The sequence below is a fragment of the Rhea americana genome, unplaced genomic scaffold (assembly GCF_003343005.1).
Source record: "Rhea americana isolate MKP2758 unplaced genomic scaffold, rheAme1 scaffold_80, whole genome shotgun sequence".
Taxonomy (NCBI): domain Eukaryota; kingdom Metazoa; phylum Chordata; class Aves; order Rheiformes; family Rheidae; genus Rhea; species Rhea americana.
In genome coordinates, this window is record NW_028186979.1 from 173,988 (window position 1) to 193,353 (window position 19,366).

Sequence of the window (19,366 nt, forward strand, 5' to 3'; positions counted from 1 at the left end):
TTTATTCCAAAATTAAAGATGTAAAAAGGCAATATTAATTTTAAAATATTGTCCTCCATCTTGAATTGAAAACACAGAATTTCTGAAAGATGAACTACATTGCTATAACAGATAGTTCAGAGGGGCACTAGCAGTCCAGCAGAGACAAGAGAATGTTGGCTCCAAAGTTTATTTGAAAATAAAAGCTGATATCTTCACGTTGTCCACCTCTGATATAGTTCTTTTCATAATGGAAGTTCCCATATTCATACCATGTAATGCTTAGAAGTTAATTAAAAAGTGCTGCTTAAGCTGCTTTGAATCTTCTGTCAAGTTTCCATGGCTTGATGTTGTCTTACAATAAATTACCCATTTTGTATCTTACATCTAATCCATGCCATTTTCTTGGAATTCAAAAAACCTCATTTTATTGCCCCCACCACACACCATCCTCCAAAAACAAAAGTCACATAATATTTTCAAGCATTGTTCAAAAATAAAGCATTTTTGCAACCAATTCTTGCTATGAAACAATATGCACACAAAATGTATTTCTTAAATCCCATAAAATCCTCCAACATGAGGCAAAATGATAGTGTTTAAAAAGTGGCTGTAGACTGCAACATTGTCATTCAAAGCTGTTTTTCTTTTTTGTCCATTTCAGTTCAAAATACTAAAACATTTAATCACTAAAGCATTAAAAAGAATTTACACTCTATTTATTTTGATCAGCTTACCTCTTCAGAAATATATATACCCCAAAAATGTGCATACATTAGCAGCTATAAACATTACATGGCATATCACACTATGTCAGCTTATATGAAAACGTACAAAATGTGAATGTATTCAAAAAACTATTCCGCAGTTACTATCTTTAAAGCAAGACATAAAATCATTATGAAGTCTTGTAAGCATAACACTGTTTCAAACAGAAATAAATATATAACACTTTCTGGTAAATTACAGCAGCAAAAAACAAGAGGCATCCTTTTTTTAAGCAAGACTTTCACCACTATAGCAGCTGTTCAGACCTGAATTCCTCTCACAGCCTGCTTTATATTTTCCAGTAGGGCTTTATTTTCTGGACTCTGATAACGATCTTGATTTGTATACATGTCCGTCAAAGTGGTCACGTAAGCATCAAAATTTTGTTCATTGATTGGTTCCTACGAGATATTAAATAGTAGTTCATATACAACTTTTATTTTCTTAATCGTATATTCATTTAAGCATAACATATTATCAAGGCATATTGCCACCATTTTTTATAATATTTAAAATGCCTATTTAGATCTTACTTAATTTTACAGGATACACTGGAACAGGCCCTCCATGTCTTTGTTAGCAGTTAAATGTATCTTTATGGTTTCAGTGTTGTTAGCACAAATATCCAACTGGTTGATGAACCATAAACTTAAAAAAGACATCTATTGTATGAAGTGAACTGAAGATCGCCAAATTCCTTAACTTGTGCTCTCAATCACTTACCATATGTGGCAGCTGGATATTAGCTAGACTATGAATTAAAGACTGGCTTAAATTGGCCAATTCATGAAGAAGAGACTCATTTTGCTGTTCGATTACTTTGTTCTCCTCTTCTATCGTCTTCAGGTTGCTCTCCATTGTGGTAATCTAAAATGGATAAATTTGTGTACAATGTAATATAAGGCAAGCTGTTATAAACCATGCACTCTGAAGGAAACGATAACAAAAACACCAGAGAAACAGAAAAAGAACTTTTCACTCAAACTAAAAAAAAGATTTTGCTTGAGTCTGCAATTTTTATCATTTTTAAGGACTTCTTATTCCAACTGCATATTGTATGACTTTAACAGCTTGTCTTTTCCATATTGGTAAAAATACATGAACTTAATTTTGGTTCTGCTGGCTTATAGCTTTTAAAAGACAAAAACATTTCTCAAGTCTAAAGGCTTAATGATGTTAAATCTGCAAGTTGGGCTGTGCGGCTAAACACTTTCACTCTTTGGAGCCTATCTGTAGTCAACAGGACATTTTGGGGCCAGTAAGGCATGTAATTTATTGTATTTTCTGTAATATATATCTTGTTAGCTAAGCATTTGCAGCTCCTTGCTGCCAGTGTTTAGCTCTTTGTAATTATAATTTGATTCTGTGCAAATTCACAGGGCTGTTTATGAAAGTTGAAGAATTGCACACTGCTGTACTGTGTGTACAAATCCTGAATGGAGTCTAAAAAACAGAAAGAAAATTGAAGGAACCGAAAAAAATTTACATGCAGCCAGGAAAGTGGGCACTTGGAGCATGACTACACGTATGAGAGAAGACAACTGAGAGTATGGTCTTCCTGTCCTCCCAGGTGACCAGACACAAGTTAGCACCAGCTTAACGTGCTGTTGGGCTTGAAATAATAAACATTGCTGAGAGGCAACTTCCTCAAGCTTGTGCAGAGCACTGGGATAATAAAGCTATTAGGATTTCAGATGAGCACTGGCTTCTTTCCAACCCACTGAGAGCGCGTGCAGAACTTCCTCGTGTCTGTCTATACTYTCCCCTACAGACCTGTCCTTAGTTTCCACATTGGATGACAACTGTTAACAGCTATTACAAAGTGTACTATGTGTGTCTGTGTGTGTAGGTTAAAATGTACATTGGCAAGAGGACAGAAAATGAAACCAGAGAAGAGGAAATAATGCCAAAGAATACAAGCTTTTAAATTCTCCAAATGAGCTTTATCCATTTCTAATTTGACACAGACAATGAACTGTAGAAAGAATTGATAGAATTTAAATGTTGAATAGAAGGCTGCAGGTTTGTGTGGTAATAATAAGTTGAAGGGGAAAAAGTTCTTCTATGACTATTTGATCAGGGTCAGTAAATTTCAAGAAACTGCTGGCACAATCAGGTCATTAGATGCCTCAAGTTTACTCTACTCTGGACTCAAAGGTTTAGTCTGTTTTTGGAAATACAATCCACTGGTTGACAAAAGTAACTTTGACAAGTGATGTGGCTATATAAAACAATCTCTAAGTAGCCCTGACTTTGACTACAGATGTTTATGTAGCAGCTAATCCATGCTGTCAGTATCACAGGGGCTTGGTTTTGTCATGATTAATTGATTTTGAGCTCTTTCTAAGAGAAGTTAGAATAGGTAAAAATATTCAGCACTGGGAATGAGAACACATCTTTCTCTTTTGTTATGCTTTCAATTTGTGTATGTCAAAGCACAGATCAGATATACGTTATAAACACATGTTTTGGGAGGAGAGAGGGCTGTCTGGAATTCAGTTTTCAAGAGCAATTCCATTCACAACTGCAAAATATCTTTCATAGGTGCTAGCTAAAGTCAGCTATGCTGGGATATTAACCCTAAAAACTTATTAAGTTACAGACCAAAGTGAAGAGCCTGAGAGCAATAATGGCCCAGTTCAGTACAGCATAGTGCTGCTGTCTCACGGTAACTTAAGTAGGACTGACATTTCACCGATGTTTTTAGCTAGTTGAGAACTGCTACCTGGTTTATTTTTTCTTGGGCCATGTCAAGTAAGATGCTGACTATTTGAAAATTCAGTTGCAGGTGATCAGCGTATTACACAATTTCAAGTAATCATCCTCTGAAAGAGTTCTAAGATCAATAACCAGCGTTCTTAATTATTGTATTTATTTACCTAGTGTCTGGAATTTCCCTCATGGTATTTTACCCTAAAACTAGAGAATGTTCACAAGTACCTGTTCTAAAAACGGGATAACCTGTTTAGAGCATGAGACATACAATTATTTGCAGATTTTTCTTTCTCTCCTGGTCCTTTATGTCTCTCCCTCTCTCATACATTTGGATTAGTTTTAAACAAACTTATCAGAAAAATTAAGTTCTACCAAATTTGATATTAAAAGATTGCAGCATGAGTTCATACTGCATTAAGGGTAAGATATTCTACATGAAAGGCAGTTCTTGTTGTAGGAAAAAAATTCACTGACACTTTTCATCCACAGGACAAATCTATTTACAACGAGACTTTTGCTAGTTCTAGTGTTCACAGAACTACTTCTACTTTCCCATTGCATATTACCCAGTATGAAATTTTATTGAAAATTAGGTCACACAATAATTTTCTGAAGGTGCATCAGCAAACATTTTGTTTTATTTAACAAAATTTTGTTAGATTTRTTTGTTAGGTTTTGTTATTACAAAAAAGGGGAGTGCTGACTTTGATACTCTTAATGGATTGATAATAACTATGATATAACAGTCAACATGTTGGAAATGTAAACTGCCTATCTTCAGGACAGCGTATTAAATTAAAACTGAGGCCCTTGAATTTTTGTGAAGTTTGACTCAGCTGTGATTTTCTGCTAGGTATCAGCAGTTAATCGGATAAGAATAGGTAACGTTAGAATGGGCTGYCTAGGGAAGTTGTGGAATCTGGTGCTGTGGGCATAACAGAACAGGTTAGACAGGCATCTGTCAGGATTGGTTTAGGTAGAGCTGAGGGGTGATGAGGGAAGGAGAAGACTGGTGGACTGAAAAGCGCTTTCAAGGTCTCTTGTAGTTCTGTTTTCTATTAATTAATTTAATGACAATATGTGTCGCAGTCAGTTTTACTCTTTTTCTAAATCTATTGTGTCAAGATGTGAAGATCATCATTTGAACTGGATAGTGAAATAATCAGCTGAGCTTTTTTCCAAGAGTGCTAAATGGTCCCAAGTAATCCCTTATTTGATTTCCTAAGAATGCGCAATGGCATCGGTCTGAACTGTGAAAGCTAGAACTGAGATCAGTGAAGTATGGCTTCATTTCAGATCAGATTTTGTTCTAAAACTCCTAGCTAAATCCCTGAAACTCCATGCATGTTTTATGCCTGAATAGTGTTATTATAGCCCTGTTTCTTTTTTTCATTCATTTGGCCATAAATAAATAAAAATACATACGGCTACCAACAGCTGGGGGGAAATCTACCTAGTGTATATATGACTGCCAAACTCGTTGGTATTTTTAAAAAAACTCAGTTAAATCAATGTTTATGCGAATAGCACCTATAGCATAGTATTAAACATAAGAAAACATCAGTCAGATTGGAAACTTCTAACTTTAAAACTTAGGACCAAATCCCCCCAAAACAAACAGGTAAAGTTGTCCTGCCACTAACTAGTCTACTTGCCTTACATTTTTGCCAATTTTCTTCTCATTACCTTATAATTATGTTTGGTCACATCACAGAACTGGGTAAAAAATAAGTCAAATACTATAAAGGTCAAATAATGACAATAGAATCCTGAAGACAGGCATGCAATAAAAGTGAAGTTTCAATATCATTTTGGCTAAGATTTAGAATTCAAAGAAAACTCTAGCTGAAGGGCAAGATCCTATCATTTATTTAGGAGGATACAAGAGGGGGAGGACAATGAAAAGGGCACTCTTCTCTGCAAGCAGTAGATAAAAGAAGAAACAAGGAGAGGTTAGCTTTGATTGCCTTCATCAAGATCAATGGGCATTTTATGATTATGACTGTGGAACTTAAAGGCTGATGAACGGTGAGAACCATTCTCTCTCACTATTCATTTCTATGCTCAAGTCATGGGAAGAAAAAAGCACTGCAAGCTATACTGGGCATTGGAAAATGCCAGGGAAAGAATTCAATTAGTTTCTTTCCTTTGCCTTTTCCATCAAGTTTTAGGACTGGTCAAGAATGACAATAAGATGAGGTTTTAATTAATACTCTAGTGGCTTCCCCCCACACACCTTTTTTCCAGTAGATCTTTGTGGAATGGAAAAGGGATTACGGTAGTTCTGAGAACTGGTGAGTAGTATTCTACGACTTCTGCCAAGGGCTGCAGTTAGTGTGATGAAGTGTAACAAGTGTTCACTTCCCTACCTAGATTTCCTCTGTAACACAACCGTGGCAGGATGTTCTTCATCTGGGCTCGTTCACATTGTAAATTATGTAAATAACCATGGTCTCACCTAACAATTTAATTGCTATTAAGAAGGTATATATCTATTCTCATCAAGGAAAAATACAAAGCTGATCATAACAGGTCATACTTTTGTCATTATTTTAGAAAATGTATTTTGTTAATGCTTTTTTTCATGGTGGCAACTGATGTGGAAAATGCACCATGAATACTGTTTTCTGGCAAATCAGAGATATAAAACATAACATGTAAGAAATATGAAAAAGAAAAATATATTTCCTATATTTCTTCTAACCAATCCTGCATAAAAAGGAGCTGAATTTAGGGCTTCATAAAACTGTTACCTGAGTTCTGAGTTTAATCATATCAGCTTCCATCTGGGAGTTGGATTCATTTAGTTCCTTGATTTCTTCATCTAACTGTTTAATTTCTTCATCATTTTCTATACCTATGTGATATAAAAATAACAGGCATGTTAAAATAATTATGCTTTAAATCAGAGTTCATTAAATGAATTATTTCCATATTGAAATTAAATATAATTCAAATAAAAGTACTAAAGTAAAGAATAAAACAGTAAGTTTCATCAAACTTTTCTTTTTAAGTTAAAACAATGTATTTCACACCACTTTTCTTTTAAGAATTATAGTAATTTTCCCATGAGAATGATGGAAATGGCAGGAGGAGTGATAAGACACAGTTTTTTCTTTGTATGTGCTGACTTTAACTTCACATTATTAGAAATGCACCTGCAGCAATGAATTCTGCTCCTGTCATATGTAACTTATTTGAAAGATTTTGTGCATACATAGACCTTCTGAAGGAAAAAAAAACATGGTAACATGCTAATCTCTTCATATCACAGTGTTGTCAAAATCATTTGTACCTAATTTAGAAGAAATTTTTCCCAACACAGAGAAATGTCATGGATGCCCTGGGATGCACTGTGATTCTGCTGTTTCTTTTAATAATTCCATGGTTCAGAAGGGTGTTATTATATAATGATATATGTGATAATTTGCAAAATTGAAGTGATTCCTGAGCTTTTATAACATAAACATTTAGGGAACAGAATTTTAAAGGTACTTATTTCAGGATTCAAGCATGAATGAACTACTGGTTTTATTTATTTGTTCATTTAATTACTATAAAAGAGCATAAAATAGCCCTAGGATGAAATAGGCTTACTTTCTCTAAAGTCAAGATCTTAACTCCTACCACTACAGGATCACAGAATCACAGAATGGTTGAGGTCAGAAGGGACCTCTGGAGATCATCTAGTCCAACCCCCCYGCTCAAGCAGGGTCACTAGAGCATGTTAGACAGCATTGCATCCAGGCAGGTTTTGAATATCTCCAGAGAAGGAGACTCCACAACCTCTCTGGGAAACCTGTGCCAGTGMTCTGTATCTCTCTAACAGTAAAGAAGTTTTTCCTCATATTCAGGTGGAACTTCCTGTGCTTCAATTTCTGCCCATTGCTTCTTGTCCTGTCACATGGGACAACTGAGAAGAGTTTGTCCCCGTCCCCTTGACACCCTCCCTTCAGGTACTTGTACACATTGATCAGATCCCCCCTCAGTCTTCTCTTCCCCAGGCTGAAGAGGCCCAGCTCTCGCAGCCTTTCCTTGTAGGGCAGATGCTCCAGCTCTCTGATCATCTTCGTAGCCCTACGCTGGACTCTCTCTGGTAGTTGCATATCTCTCCTATGCATGCTCTCACTTGCTTTTTCTGCTGTGAATCTTGCACACCTGTTTGCACAGTGCATAACTGTAACATGAAGGATGCCACATGTCCCCCTAACTACTGAGAACATCTATATGCTGCTCCTTCAGGCATTCTATTCAGGTATAGCAGACAAAGATTTCAGCCTCCCCTGGCTGTAGGGAAAATTAAGCCCAGATCCTCCACTCTCTGGATACCAGCTACTGAACAAAGACAACCCACACTTATTTCTCCAGCTGTGCTCTCCATGTGGGTTACAACAGCTTCTGCCCTTACTGTTGAACAAAGCATTTTCTGTAAATGCTTGGGGGCTCTCAAATACAGTAAAATTCAACAGATATTCACTGGAGTTTAAAAGACAGCATCTTTAGGCATTTAGGCAACATCTTTAAGCAAAGTTTTCTCAGAAAACTTAGGRCTTAGATACCTTCTGGACAAGACTTTTGTGGTACTTATGTGAACTGCAGCACCTACAATTTTCTTTAATTGCACTTCAGATACCAGCCTATGATCCTGAATTTCATTTAAGTTACTTTCATCATCTCCCCTGCAACTGAGGGTTTCCAGGAAGGATTGCAGATAAAATGGCACAAGGCCATCTACATCTGCCAAAAGTTACTGAACTACAGCTCAAAATGAATTCAAGGGAGCTCACGAGGACTCAGCACCTCTGCAAACAAGTCTTTTCTCTTCTGAATCCTGCAGCAATATAAGACCAACTATCCACCTTGATGAATGAGGTAAGAAGCATAAAATTATAGTGGTATATTCCTTTTTGAAATATTTTAGAGTGTTATAGATTTATRTAGGCATAATAGACCAACTTGACTCATTCCAGTGCTAGCTCAGATTTCCACAGCATAAAAATCAGTTTCAACTCTACTGACAGTGAATTCACTGTTTATACAAAGAAGACTTACACATGTAGAAAAAAAACATACAGCAATGATAATTTTATCTTACAAAGAAGTAACATTTAGAAAGGTAATGATTGAAAATTTACCATTACTGGCTCGCTGCTTTATTGTTAGCATTTGTTCTCCAGATAGCTTTGCTTTCTTCATAGCTGAAGTTGCTCTGGGGCATCCTGATAAACTGTGAACAGTAAAGAGCCTGTTAATTATGATAGGTCATTGAAAATAAATCTGTAATCCAAAACTATTATAAAAACAGTATCAGAGATGAAGTTTGTCCTCACTGCCTGGTACTAGAAGAGCACGTCAGTCTGAAAAAGAAGGACTTATCAGRAGTGATTTCATTATTTTATTCTTTTTGTATAGATGAGTAACATAAAAGTCAGATATATCTTGTAAAAGTATAAATCAGAGAAGAAGAGCCAAACTTCATAAAGATACAGTGCTCTTATTAAAAAGTTATCTTTTAAAAGTAGTTACTGTGTAAATATTCCCTTTTGAATTTGCATGCCCCCACTTTGAGCTTTCATCCTTTCAAATCCATATGAAAGAAATAGCATGACCTAACAGCTTTTCACTTCAGCCTAGGCAGGGGGTTGTTCCAAGCTCTGCTATAAACTCACTGTGTGGCCTTAAACAAAAAACTTTATCATCTTCTCTACTCTCACTGTTTGTCTTCTGTATTTATGGGTAAACTTTTCAACACAGAGTATCTCTCACATTACATATGTGYGCAGTACAACCTTCTTCTTGAAGTRAGGAAGAGCCTTGAGGAAAACTAAGGGGGATTAGGCATTTGAGGGTAGAAAAACCCAAACAACTGTGGCACAGGGAAATGAATGAAAGACATCAGGATACGCAAAGTTTCTACATCATTTAATTGACTTCATTTTTGCATCATTTCAGCTGATGTAATTAATTTCCTCTTATTTTGTCTTCACTCTTCTTTAGGTTAATATCAGCAGGTATTTTAATAAGTTTGTTAGGGTACATGATCCTCAGCCTTTTCCTCTCTAAAGGTTTTGACAGATGATACCTTAGGCAATCCCTCAAAATAAAACTATTCCTCAAAATTGGACATAAATATGGCATTCAAACCCTAAACAGACCAGCATGAGACCAGGATGCTAGAACTGTGCACTTCAAAGTGCAGAAGAATAATGAAACAAGGAAAAACATAGGCACAGGGATTACAATTTTACTGAGAGATTCAGTGTGCCTACCAACTTTGGTGCCTAAAAGACATCTCGTTCCCAGGCTGCGGCTCTGGAACTGGGAGGGGCTCTAAATTTCTAGATGGTTGGACATCAGAGACACAGGAGTAATGCTGGACAAAGAAGAGTAGGTATGAGTTTATTTTTCTTGAATTTATTAAGATTTTGTCTGAAAAATGTACAAGGATTGAAATAAGTATGAGTGAAATACACTTCAGTGCTGTAACAGCTAAGCAAAATATGCTTCCAGCATTGCAAAAATCARAAAAGACCAAGAAAAAACGTGCTAGCAGACCATTCTGTAGTGTCAGTAAGGATAATACTTATCTTCACATCAAGTTTAAAGCCTTTTCAATTGATGCCTGTGTTATACAGCTTCTGTTACAAGTGGAATTAGCATGTAATCCCACTTTTGCTTATTTTTTATTTTTTAATGTCTGATAAATCTTACACTGACCTTTATACAAACACAGAAATCTACAGCTTGTTCATTCTAACAAAGAACTAGTAAAATTAATCACAACTATCTCACTTGCTACTGCCATTATTTTAACATAGATGAGAAATCATGCAAAAGAAAACATAGACATAGTGTAATATTCTTTCCATAATAAAAAATCAATAAAGTTTCTAATAACATTGCTGGGGGTACTGCTGCAATAAATACAGTATAAACATACTGAGGCATCATTTATCAATGTCACACTGTGGATGCTACCAAGCCGGAAGCTACAGCATTTTAGGTGGGCTGCGAAAAGCACCAACACCCAGTTCCTAACTACTTTTGAATTCCCGATTAAGCAGGATCTGCAAACTGCTGCTGCCACAGAGACAAAGTATCAACAACTAGCTGCTCATCAGCACTATGTCTCTTTGAGATGCAATGTCTCTTAGCTCTCCCTGGATTTCTACTGTCAGGCTTAATCTCTACTTTGAGRAAAAAAAAAGTGCAATCTGGCACATCATTCTTTAAAGCCTCAAACCTTTGTCAGAATTTACAAACTACTATGAAAAATGAGTTAACCCGCTAGATTAAAATAATCTAGGGTCAGTTCCTGCAAGCCTCCTGTGAAGTATGCATATGCTAAAATTTGAGGTCGCAATTTTTCCTTGTTAGCTGGATACATCTGACATCATAACGCATCATTTATATTGGAAAACTGCTTTTGTTGGGCTTGGGTGCAAAATGGAGAGGTGCACGGCTGTGAGCTACTCATGCAGCTTTGCTTTGCAGGGAATGGCATCATCAGTGCAGAAGACATTTGTGATGCCTGTAGGATTGACAGGTAGAAGAGGTGAGTAGGTTTTAAATCACAGAAGTTCAATTGGCATAAATCAGGCCTCTTTTGGGGGAAAACTTTATAAATGGAGGCATGCAGAGCTCAGATTAAAGAGGTGAAGTAGTCCTATAAACTCTACTTACAAAATATACTCCACCCATATGTAAGCTTACATCTTATCCTAAATTCCCTGAAGAGCACTGATTAACAGAAACCCAGTCATCTAAATGGTATACAGAAGACTGTATGCACAGATCAGAATAAAGTGTATATGGAGTTTGCATCTGTCAGAGCTGAACACAATATGAATAATTAATTTTCTTTCTTGCCTGCTTAGGATTTTACTTAGATTACTATTACCTACATCTAGTCATATCATAGAATCATATATTCACATGATTTAAGAAAAAAGGAGAAAATGGTCACAAAATAAAGGGAAAATTACTGGRAAAAAAAAGTTTGAAAGGCGCATAGGAGGTTAGTATACATTTACTATGAAATTAAGTTTATAGAAAAGAAAGTCTAAAAGCCTGAACCACTTCAAGACTATGACTGCACTATCTTCAGGGATGCCAAACAAGACAGGCCACCTGAATGAAGGATATCACGTGGAGTAACTGGGTGACTGATTTTGGTTATGCAGATTCCAGGTGTGTGCTATTACACTTTTTTTTTTCCCCCCTCAGCAGACAGTAGTAGTCTGGTTCTTCTTGGAGTTGAAGGAATTGTACAAGGATTCTCAAGTGAAGAAAACATTTCTCAAACAGGAAAGTAGAGATGTGGGAAAAAAGAAAGAAAAGAAAGACAAGAAACCAGTGCCTCTGTTTACAGTACCAGAAAAGCACTCCTGAAGGCTAACTTCATAAACGTAGAACCAGATTCACTACCACACTGATTTTTCAAAAACTTAAGAAAATGAAACACTTTTCCTGTTTATTAAAAATAATATCTTCTACAAACTCGAGAGAGGAACATATATTCAAGAGACCTCTGTTTATGAATGAAAGACCCCAAACCCTTTTGATATTCAGGGAAGTACAGATCAGAGTGAAAACCACTGTTTTATTTTGTTAATGGACAAACCTTACTCTTAAGTCTAAGCGCYTGTTAATGGTACTGTTTGAAGTTCRAGTTAAGAGATCTGACTCAATGATCAAAGTGGCCCTCTCCTTGGTTTAATATTAAATCCGTGAACCACTTATTTTTCCACATTGAAGAGTATCAGCTTTAGTGATTTCCTTATTCCCAGGAGTAAGTTCTGCTACATGTCTTAAAGGATGAATTGCTCTGTGCACAGCTCCCGCAGAGATAAAAGGCCCCCTCCCTGGCCCAGCACTCCGTCCTAGTTACGTTCAAGGGTGACTGGCTTCTCCTGAGATCCTTGCTGGCACTGCACAGCAMGGGGGAGGAAGGTTACCTGGCCAGGAGTGCTAGCAGTAGAGGGGCTGGCAAGGAGATTGCTGCGACTCTCAGAATCTCTTCTTCTCCCCACCAGCCACAAAACCCTGGTTGCCTTTGTKCTGTGTTGGAAGAAATCTCCAGATCAGCTCAATTTTCTGATCAAGTTTCTGATTCATGTGGCCCTTTTTAGATCTTTTTCCATGGCTAAATACCAATGTTCTCTGTAAGCTGCATACAAGCTTCTCCCCACCCCCCCCTTTTTGTGATGCATTTGCAATTCACACCTGAATGTCCATGTAAAAGATCATTATATTTCACTTAAATTTTCAATCATGAGAAAAATATAAGCTAAAAAAATCTAAAAGCTTGATCTAACATGGAAACTGGCAGCTCCTAATCCAAGCTGCTTTCCAAAGCTGTTGAGAAAAGCAGTTGAGATTTGATTCTAGTTGAGATTTGATTCTATTTGAATAAATCTTTACATTGGTTCCAGAACCAGTGCAAAACACTACCCAAGAGACTATGAAAGAAATAGAGCCATTTCAATTAAAACAAAAGGTAAAGTCATACACTTTTCATTATCTTTTTAATGCCATATGATCATTGTTTTAGAGAGACTTCCAGTAAGGAACCACATTTCTAATTTTGGAGGGGCATGGTTAAAGCAGCATTAAAATGTGGTCAGTCAAGCACCAAATGGACAGGTACCTATGGAGTGAATGGTCATGACATCCACAAGTAGAGAGGGTATTTGGTTGTTTGTTAAGGACTTAAAAGGTAAAATACTGTTATAGCCTAATTATATCTATCCTCAAAACAAAATAATGAAGTACGAAACAAAAATAGAAATTAAGCAGAACAGTAAACCATGCCAAGCTGAGTAAAAAAATCTGAGARCAGACTAAATTTGAAAGGAATCTCCCTGAGGCATGAAGGTACAACAGAAAAAAGATTAATTAATCTTCAAACAGAAGAATTTTAAGAACGCTGCCAGGTTGCCCTTCGGTTGTGCACAGTAGTCCTGTGGCAAATTTACACTTTATTTTGTTAATTAAAGTTGCTTAGTCAGCAAAAGGGCTCTATGGGTGGGCTCCTTAAGACACTGCTARGGAGCTTTGACCTGTATCATGCATTAATAGGCAAAGAGCTTTTGTCTCTTGCCCAGTGGTGCAATAACTGCTCAAAATTCCCTCATTTCTTCTCTGGTGAGTCTGAAGGCATGGCAGCATGCTATGTGATATGCTGGTGGCCCTAGTACCAAGGCGCAGGGAAATAGGGTGCACTAGAGGATGCCAGGGTGCCTGTGACCGGAGTCCCCCTGGCTGGGGGCACAGTGCTGCTTACTGCAAAGGCTGCTGCCTCTCCCGCTCTGTGATCGCATACAGCAGAACAGGTGACCTGAAGACCAGTGGATTTACCAGTCAGGAGAATAGGGCATATAGCAACATCCTCATGTATACTATGTAGGGTGTATCTCTAGCTACATAGCTCTGATCAGTGCTTTTTGGCAACTAAAAATTTCAAGGGACCTATTCAGTCACCAGTGCCCAGCTAACTTCGGACACTTAAAATGAAGCATAGGCACACTAGGCATTTCCATTGCTAACGGAGAAAGAAAGATACTTCTAGAGGACAATTCATCCCACCTGGAATCTAAAAAGCCATCCAGTGATCTTTGCTTCTTTTTATGGTTTACAGCTGGAATAAGGGCAACCAGGCTTATAACTAGAAAGCTTCTGCTAAGTGCCTAAAATCACAGGTATATCACACTGCAAACACACGTACAAATTACTGTCTGCTGCTGTTTGTCAGGTCTGCACAGCAAAACTGGTTCTCTTATTTATGATGTGCAGTCTGCTTTTTCTAATCATAGACRAATCATAGAATGGTAAGGAAGGGACCTCTGGAGATCATCTAGTCCAACCCTCAGYGTAGCCCATACGGGGATTGAACCCACGAGCTTGGCATTAGCAGCACCACACTCTAACCAACTGARCTAAACCTAAGGTGTATTTCATGTTATTTTCTCCTTGCATTTCCCAAGATAAGTAAATCTCTTAAGTCCTTTTAGATCAGCYCTCYGTTAAGTGTCTTTTTAATAGACTGCACATTTAATTAAAATGTCATTTCATCCTACCTTTAGATCGTAATGAAAAGAGCTGGCAGAACTACCACAGTTAAAGGGACTAACTCRTTCAATGACTGGGCTCTGCATTTAGTTGCTTGTCACTTTTGCCAATTTTTAACTGACCTAGCTGGAATTTTTCATGCTAGGTGTCTGCTYAGTTTTTCTGAGTGTTATAGAAACAAATCTCTATTTCTCAGAATATATTTGTACAATACACAGTGTTTTGACCATAGCAAGGGGRAAAAAATCATCCTGACAGGCTCTCTAACTCTCCCTGAATTGGAGCAAAACTTGGTATTTCATGAGGTTTAGTTCTGAGTTTAGAGATACATCTTGCTGKCCTCATGAAAATGAATGTAGATTTGGCTGAAGTGCAAACCTTTGCCAAACTGTCATTTGAGCACGCTCAGTTCCAGTGTTAGTGTTTGGYTGCAAAATTCTCCGTGTATTTTGTTTCTACAGTCAATGGGTGCACTCCAGGCCYTCCTCAGCCCTCAGTCCCTCTTGCRGATACAGRGCCAGGTGGGATGAGCARAAGACCAGTGAGACTGTCTTGTTYTGCAGGGCTCAGGAGAAGCTACCTGTCTCAAATGCTGAGGACTGGTAAGCACAGAAGGAAGAAGGAAACACTGAGCAGGAGACCCCATGTAAGAGAAGCCAGCATGAGTGCAGTAAGAGGGGAAGAGGACAAAAGGAGAGGGGTGCTGAAAAGGAATTTAGAAAGACATTTCTTCCCAGARCTGATAGGTGCACACTGAATTCTGTGTCTAAACTGATCCTAGAGCAAAAAATCCGTTGTACCAGAAGATCCACTTCATAGATTATTGGTTATGACTCCAGAAACCAAGTCTACAAACTAAGCAGGGCCTGGACATAGCCCCAGGCATTGCTATGTTCAACTGCTAGCACAGCTACAGTATGATTTTGGTTCAGGCCAACTAGCGTTCTGCCACACAACGTGCGGACACTGCTTTGGAGGGTAGCATTATCCACTGATCCCAAAGACAGTTCAGACAGAGTCTGTCCCAGGCCCGCTTTACTGCCCAGCTTAGCCTTAGAGTCTGCTTTAAAGGAAATCTAGACCAAACTGTCACGTTGTGTAGTATAATAGTTCTTTTCTTTATAAACATTTAATTGTCATATTTCTCTACTTTCCTTCTTGGAAATCTGTCAGTGTATTTGCATTCTCTAATCTTTCAATAATGCAACCATGACATTTATCATTAGTTCATTGTAATTATTGYCAAATGCAGTGAGTTTTGTTAGTCCTTTCCTACTCTTAATACTGTATGACCTTCTCCTGAGGAGTCTAGAAGACCTAGAGCTTCTAGGAGAAAATAAAAGGCAGAAAGCAGCAAAATAAATCAGTGGCAGCCAAACTGATCAGACAGATTAAAAAACAGCTTTAAGAAATCTACAAGGGGAAAAATTGAAATGATGAGAGTTAAGAGTGAATTAATGTTGACTTAAATGTGGCACTCTTTTTTGCAACCTACAGTAGCAAATAAACAAAACAAAAGAAAGTATTTGACTTGACAAGGGGCTTGGCTAGAAGTAGATGCAACCAAATAATAAATAATAAATAATAAAACAAATAATATACACATATGAAGCTTTACTGTATTTTTGTTTCTTAAATATATGAAAAGAAAGATGCAAGAATATGAAAAAAGTCTCTTCTGGAAAGTTTTTACCATTTTCAATGTTATCTTCAACATTGCATAGGAACACCACACCATGTTTAAGTATTTTTTAAACTTTAGTTCCCTCCAGATATGATTGCTGGACATTTAAATTCCTCATAAATATGATGTCTTGCCACTTTAGAATATCCTGAGAAAAAGTCCAGGAATCTGAATTTGCTTTTTTTTAAAATATGCTCATAATTATTTTTCTTCTTTTTTTTTTTCCTTGTTTTACACAAAGTCTTTTATCATGACTTTACCATTTCTTACATTTTACATTGTGGATATATTACCTTCTGATGTCTTTATGTTGCCTTAGCCCATAGTGAAGTGTATGTTAGATCTGTTTTTTTTCCATAGATTATATTTTCAGTTGTTTAATAAAGTTTCTATTTTTTCTCTCTGATTTATTAGCAAATATCAGAAAACATTTTTTAACATTTCAGCTTTTGTTTCAAATAAGATTCTTATCCTCCCAAAGAGCCAACTCCTGCTAGGAACTAATTACCGCCACCTAAATTTCAGGCATTTTCATTTCTTCAGGAACTGAAAGGAGCAGATGACACTTGGTATCTCAGGCAATTTAAGCTAAAGTCCTGCTCTCTTATTTATAGGTGTCGTACAATATTGCATCAAGAAAAAGGCTATTCCAGGTCCAAGACCCTGCAGGACTGATTTTGTTCAAATAACAGAGGTTGTAAGCCTAAGTATATAATCTGAGTGCTTCTCAGTTTCAGTCAGCTGGTAAGGGACATTTATCATCTTTCTCATCCCTCGAGAGCATTTTCCTTCTGGGCTGCCACTGCCCCTCCTCTCCAACTTCACTTGCTTGCTTCCCTCCCACACTTTCCACCCTTAGATGCCCTTAGCTTCCTCAGAGACCCCTCTCTCACAGTCTGCTGCTGCTACAAAAGGGCAATGACCTTTCTAACCGCATATCTCATTTCTAAAAGCCTCTTTCACTGAAACAGTGCTGAGTACTTCTGTGTATTTAAAGGTTTAAGCTGAGGAATGTTTTAGGAATGTTTTAGGAAGGGTGGGTGTGACTTCAGATACACAAACAGCTCTACAATAATTTAGAAGCAACTTTGCAGTCACCAGCAGATGTTTGGAGTTGTGAAACGTCAGGATTATAGAACTACTACTCCTTTGAATCTCTATGAACAGTTTAACACCTGCCCCTTGAAAAGCCCTGCAGTAAGGTATCATTCTTTGGACATAGGCTCAAATCACATCCAAACCATCAGGAGATCTGACAGTAGATGGCACTTGCAAGCCTTCCCTTCCAGAGTTGAGGTCAACAACACAGGCTTCTGAGGCAAAGTCTATTTCTAGCAAAGCATGTTTCACAAGAAATAAGATACTCACATGAAAATCGACATATACATTTGTTTTATTTCCTGTTGGCCATCTCCTGGATGCTTTGGGAGTCTGGGAACTCTGAAGTTCTCTGAGAGAGCTGGGTGTTCATGGCAATCTGCAAGCAAGCAGCTACTGATGGCAACTACTGTCTTGCGTTTCTTCCTTTTTCTAATCTGCCTGTTCCCAGGCTTCGCCATGGAGCTGGGTAACTTAGACCTGTGACTAGCCCAGAATTTTCACAGGAAATAACATGGGTATTGCTCCTTCACCTCAAGATGAGTATGTGAAGTGATGACTTAACAGAACGCACTGTTGTTATCTTCCTACAGGCTTTTGAACAACCTTACAGTTACCTGGGCCTTTCTGAGTGTAAAATGTATAACCCATTACAATCATATGTAAGTATTTTCCATAATCACCTCACAATTTGTATATTCTTTCCTTCAGAAGGGAAAAGATCATCATTACTGGATGACATTCATTACTTGTTTCCAGCACATCTAAGCATTTGGCAAACCCAGTGTTTATGCCCCTTCTGTTCCAATACAAATTCTCCTCTATATGTTTTATTTATTTACAGATCTTGGAATCCCACTCTTTTCAATGAGGATACAGGTACAGGAAAGAAAAATCACTTTTTTCCCCCATTTTCCTCTCTACTTGTTAATAATATAAGCACTAGTTTGTAAATCTACAGAAGAAAATACTTAAAATTTGGTTGTCTCCTGTAGCTATACTAGGATATATTTTATTTGGTAAAGCGAATTTTAAAGATATATTAGCATGTTTGAAATGGGTGAATACTGATTTAAACAGAAGTGCGGCAGGAGATGGGGGTAGGAACATTGTCCTATATCTAGGAAGGCATTTATGAATGTAAGTTCCACTGAAGTCAACACAAACACATTTCCTCTACTGTAGTAAGGAGCAGGGCTGTTGAATCCAGGTCTTTTCTGGGAAAATACACATGCAACATAATATTAGCAATGATGTTGTCCAAAAAATCTTTTTATATCAAATAAGAGGATGTAAGGGCCTATTCAATAACCAGATTTAAGAGCTGTGATGTAATAACCAATTTCATTTCACTACCTATTCACTAACTWATTTCATATGCCTATTACTGCCTACCTGCTTATGTTCCTTCCAATTCATTTTCATATTGCTAGTAGGTCACCTTCTTTCACACTGGCCTCTCCTCCTGACACAGGCTCTGTTTTGGTGCATAGGGCTCTTAAYTCTCTGCTTTAAGTCCCTCCTAATAACCCTCTCTTGCCTGTCCTTCATACACAGAACTCCTTGACAAAATAAGACTATTTCTAGTAATTTCTACAGACAGCCATGGAGAACATTAAATAATCAGAACCCTTTCTTGCTGTCTTTGTTCATACAGTCTGATTCAAAACTTACTGAAATTTGTGACTGTTTTTTCTACTACTTCCACTTTCCACTACTTATTTCTACTTCAGAAACATTTACATACAAATATACATACATTTAAGTTTTACATCACATGATATCAGCTGGAACAAGTTTTACCAGATCATCTCAAGGGTCTATTGATATCAACTGAATTACATCATTGGTATAAGCATATATAAGCATATATAAGTGTTTCGGCAGCCCTAAGAATTCATTGCATCGAAGACTTCAAAATCTATATTTTAAATTAATGCAACAGTTGGCCTCATTTTAACAAAGCAGTCTATTGGGCAGTATTTGAGAGGCAAATTGAAAAGTGTTGCTGTTTCCAGAGTATTACAATTGCTTGGATGCTACTACATTAAC

General features: G+C 37.3%; 1 protein-coding gene across 3 annotated transcripts in view; it reads right to left on the bottom strand.

The window, feature by feature from the left end:
- Window positions 1–1,007: 1,007 nt before the first annotated feature.
- MYT1L (myelin transcription factor 1 like) overlaps window positions 1,008–19,366 on the bottom strand; it is a 127,130-nt gene continuing 108,771 nt past the window's right edge. For 2 of the 3 annotated variants that reach the window (XM_085322948.1, XM_085322947.1), the window contains exons 18-21: window positions 8,598–8,689; window positions 6,210–6,319; window positions 1,471–1,614; window positions 1,008–1,148 (exon numbers count right to left, since the gene is read on the bottom strand). In XM_085322948.1, coding sequence (XP_085179074.1) covers window positions 1,008–1,148; window positions 1,471–1,614; window positions 6,210–6,319; window positions 8,598–8,689 — 487 coding nt within the window. The remainder of the gene's footprint in view (window positions 1,149–1,470; window positions 1,615–6,209; window positions 6,320–8,597; window positions 8,690–19,366) is intronic. The other variant, XM_085322949.1, reaches the window with a different exon arrangement.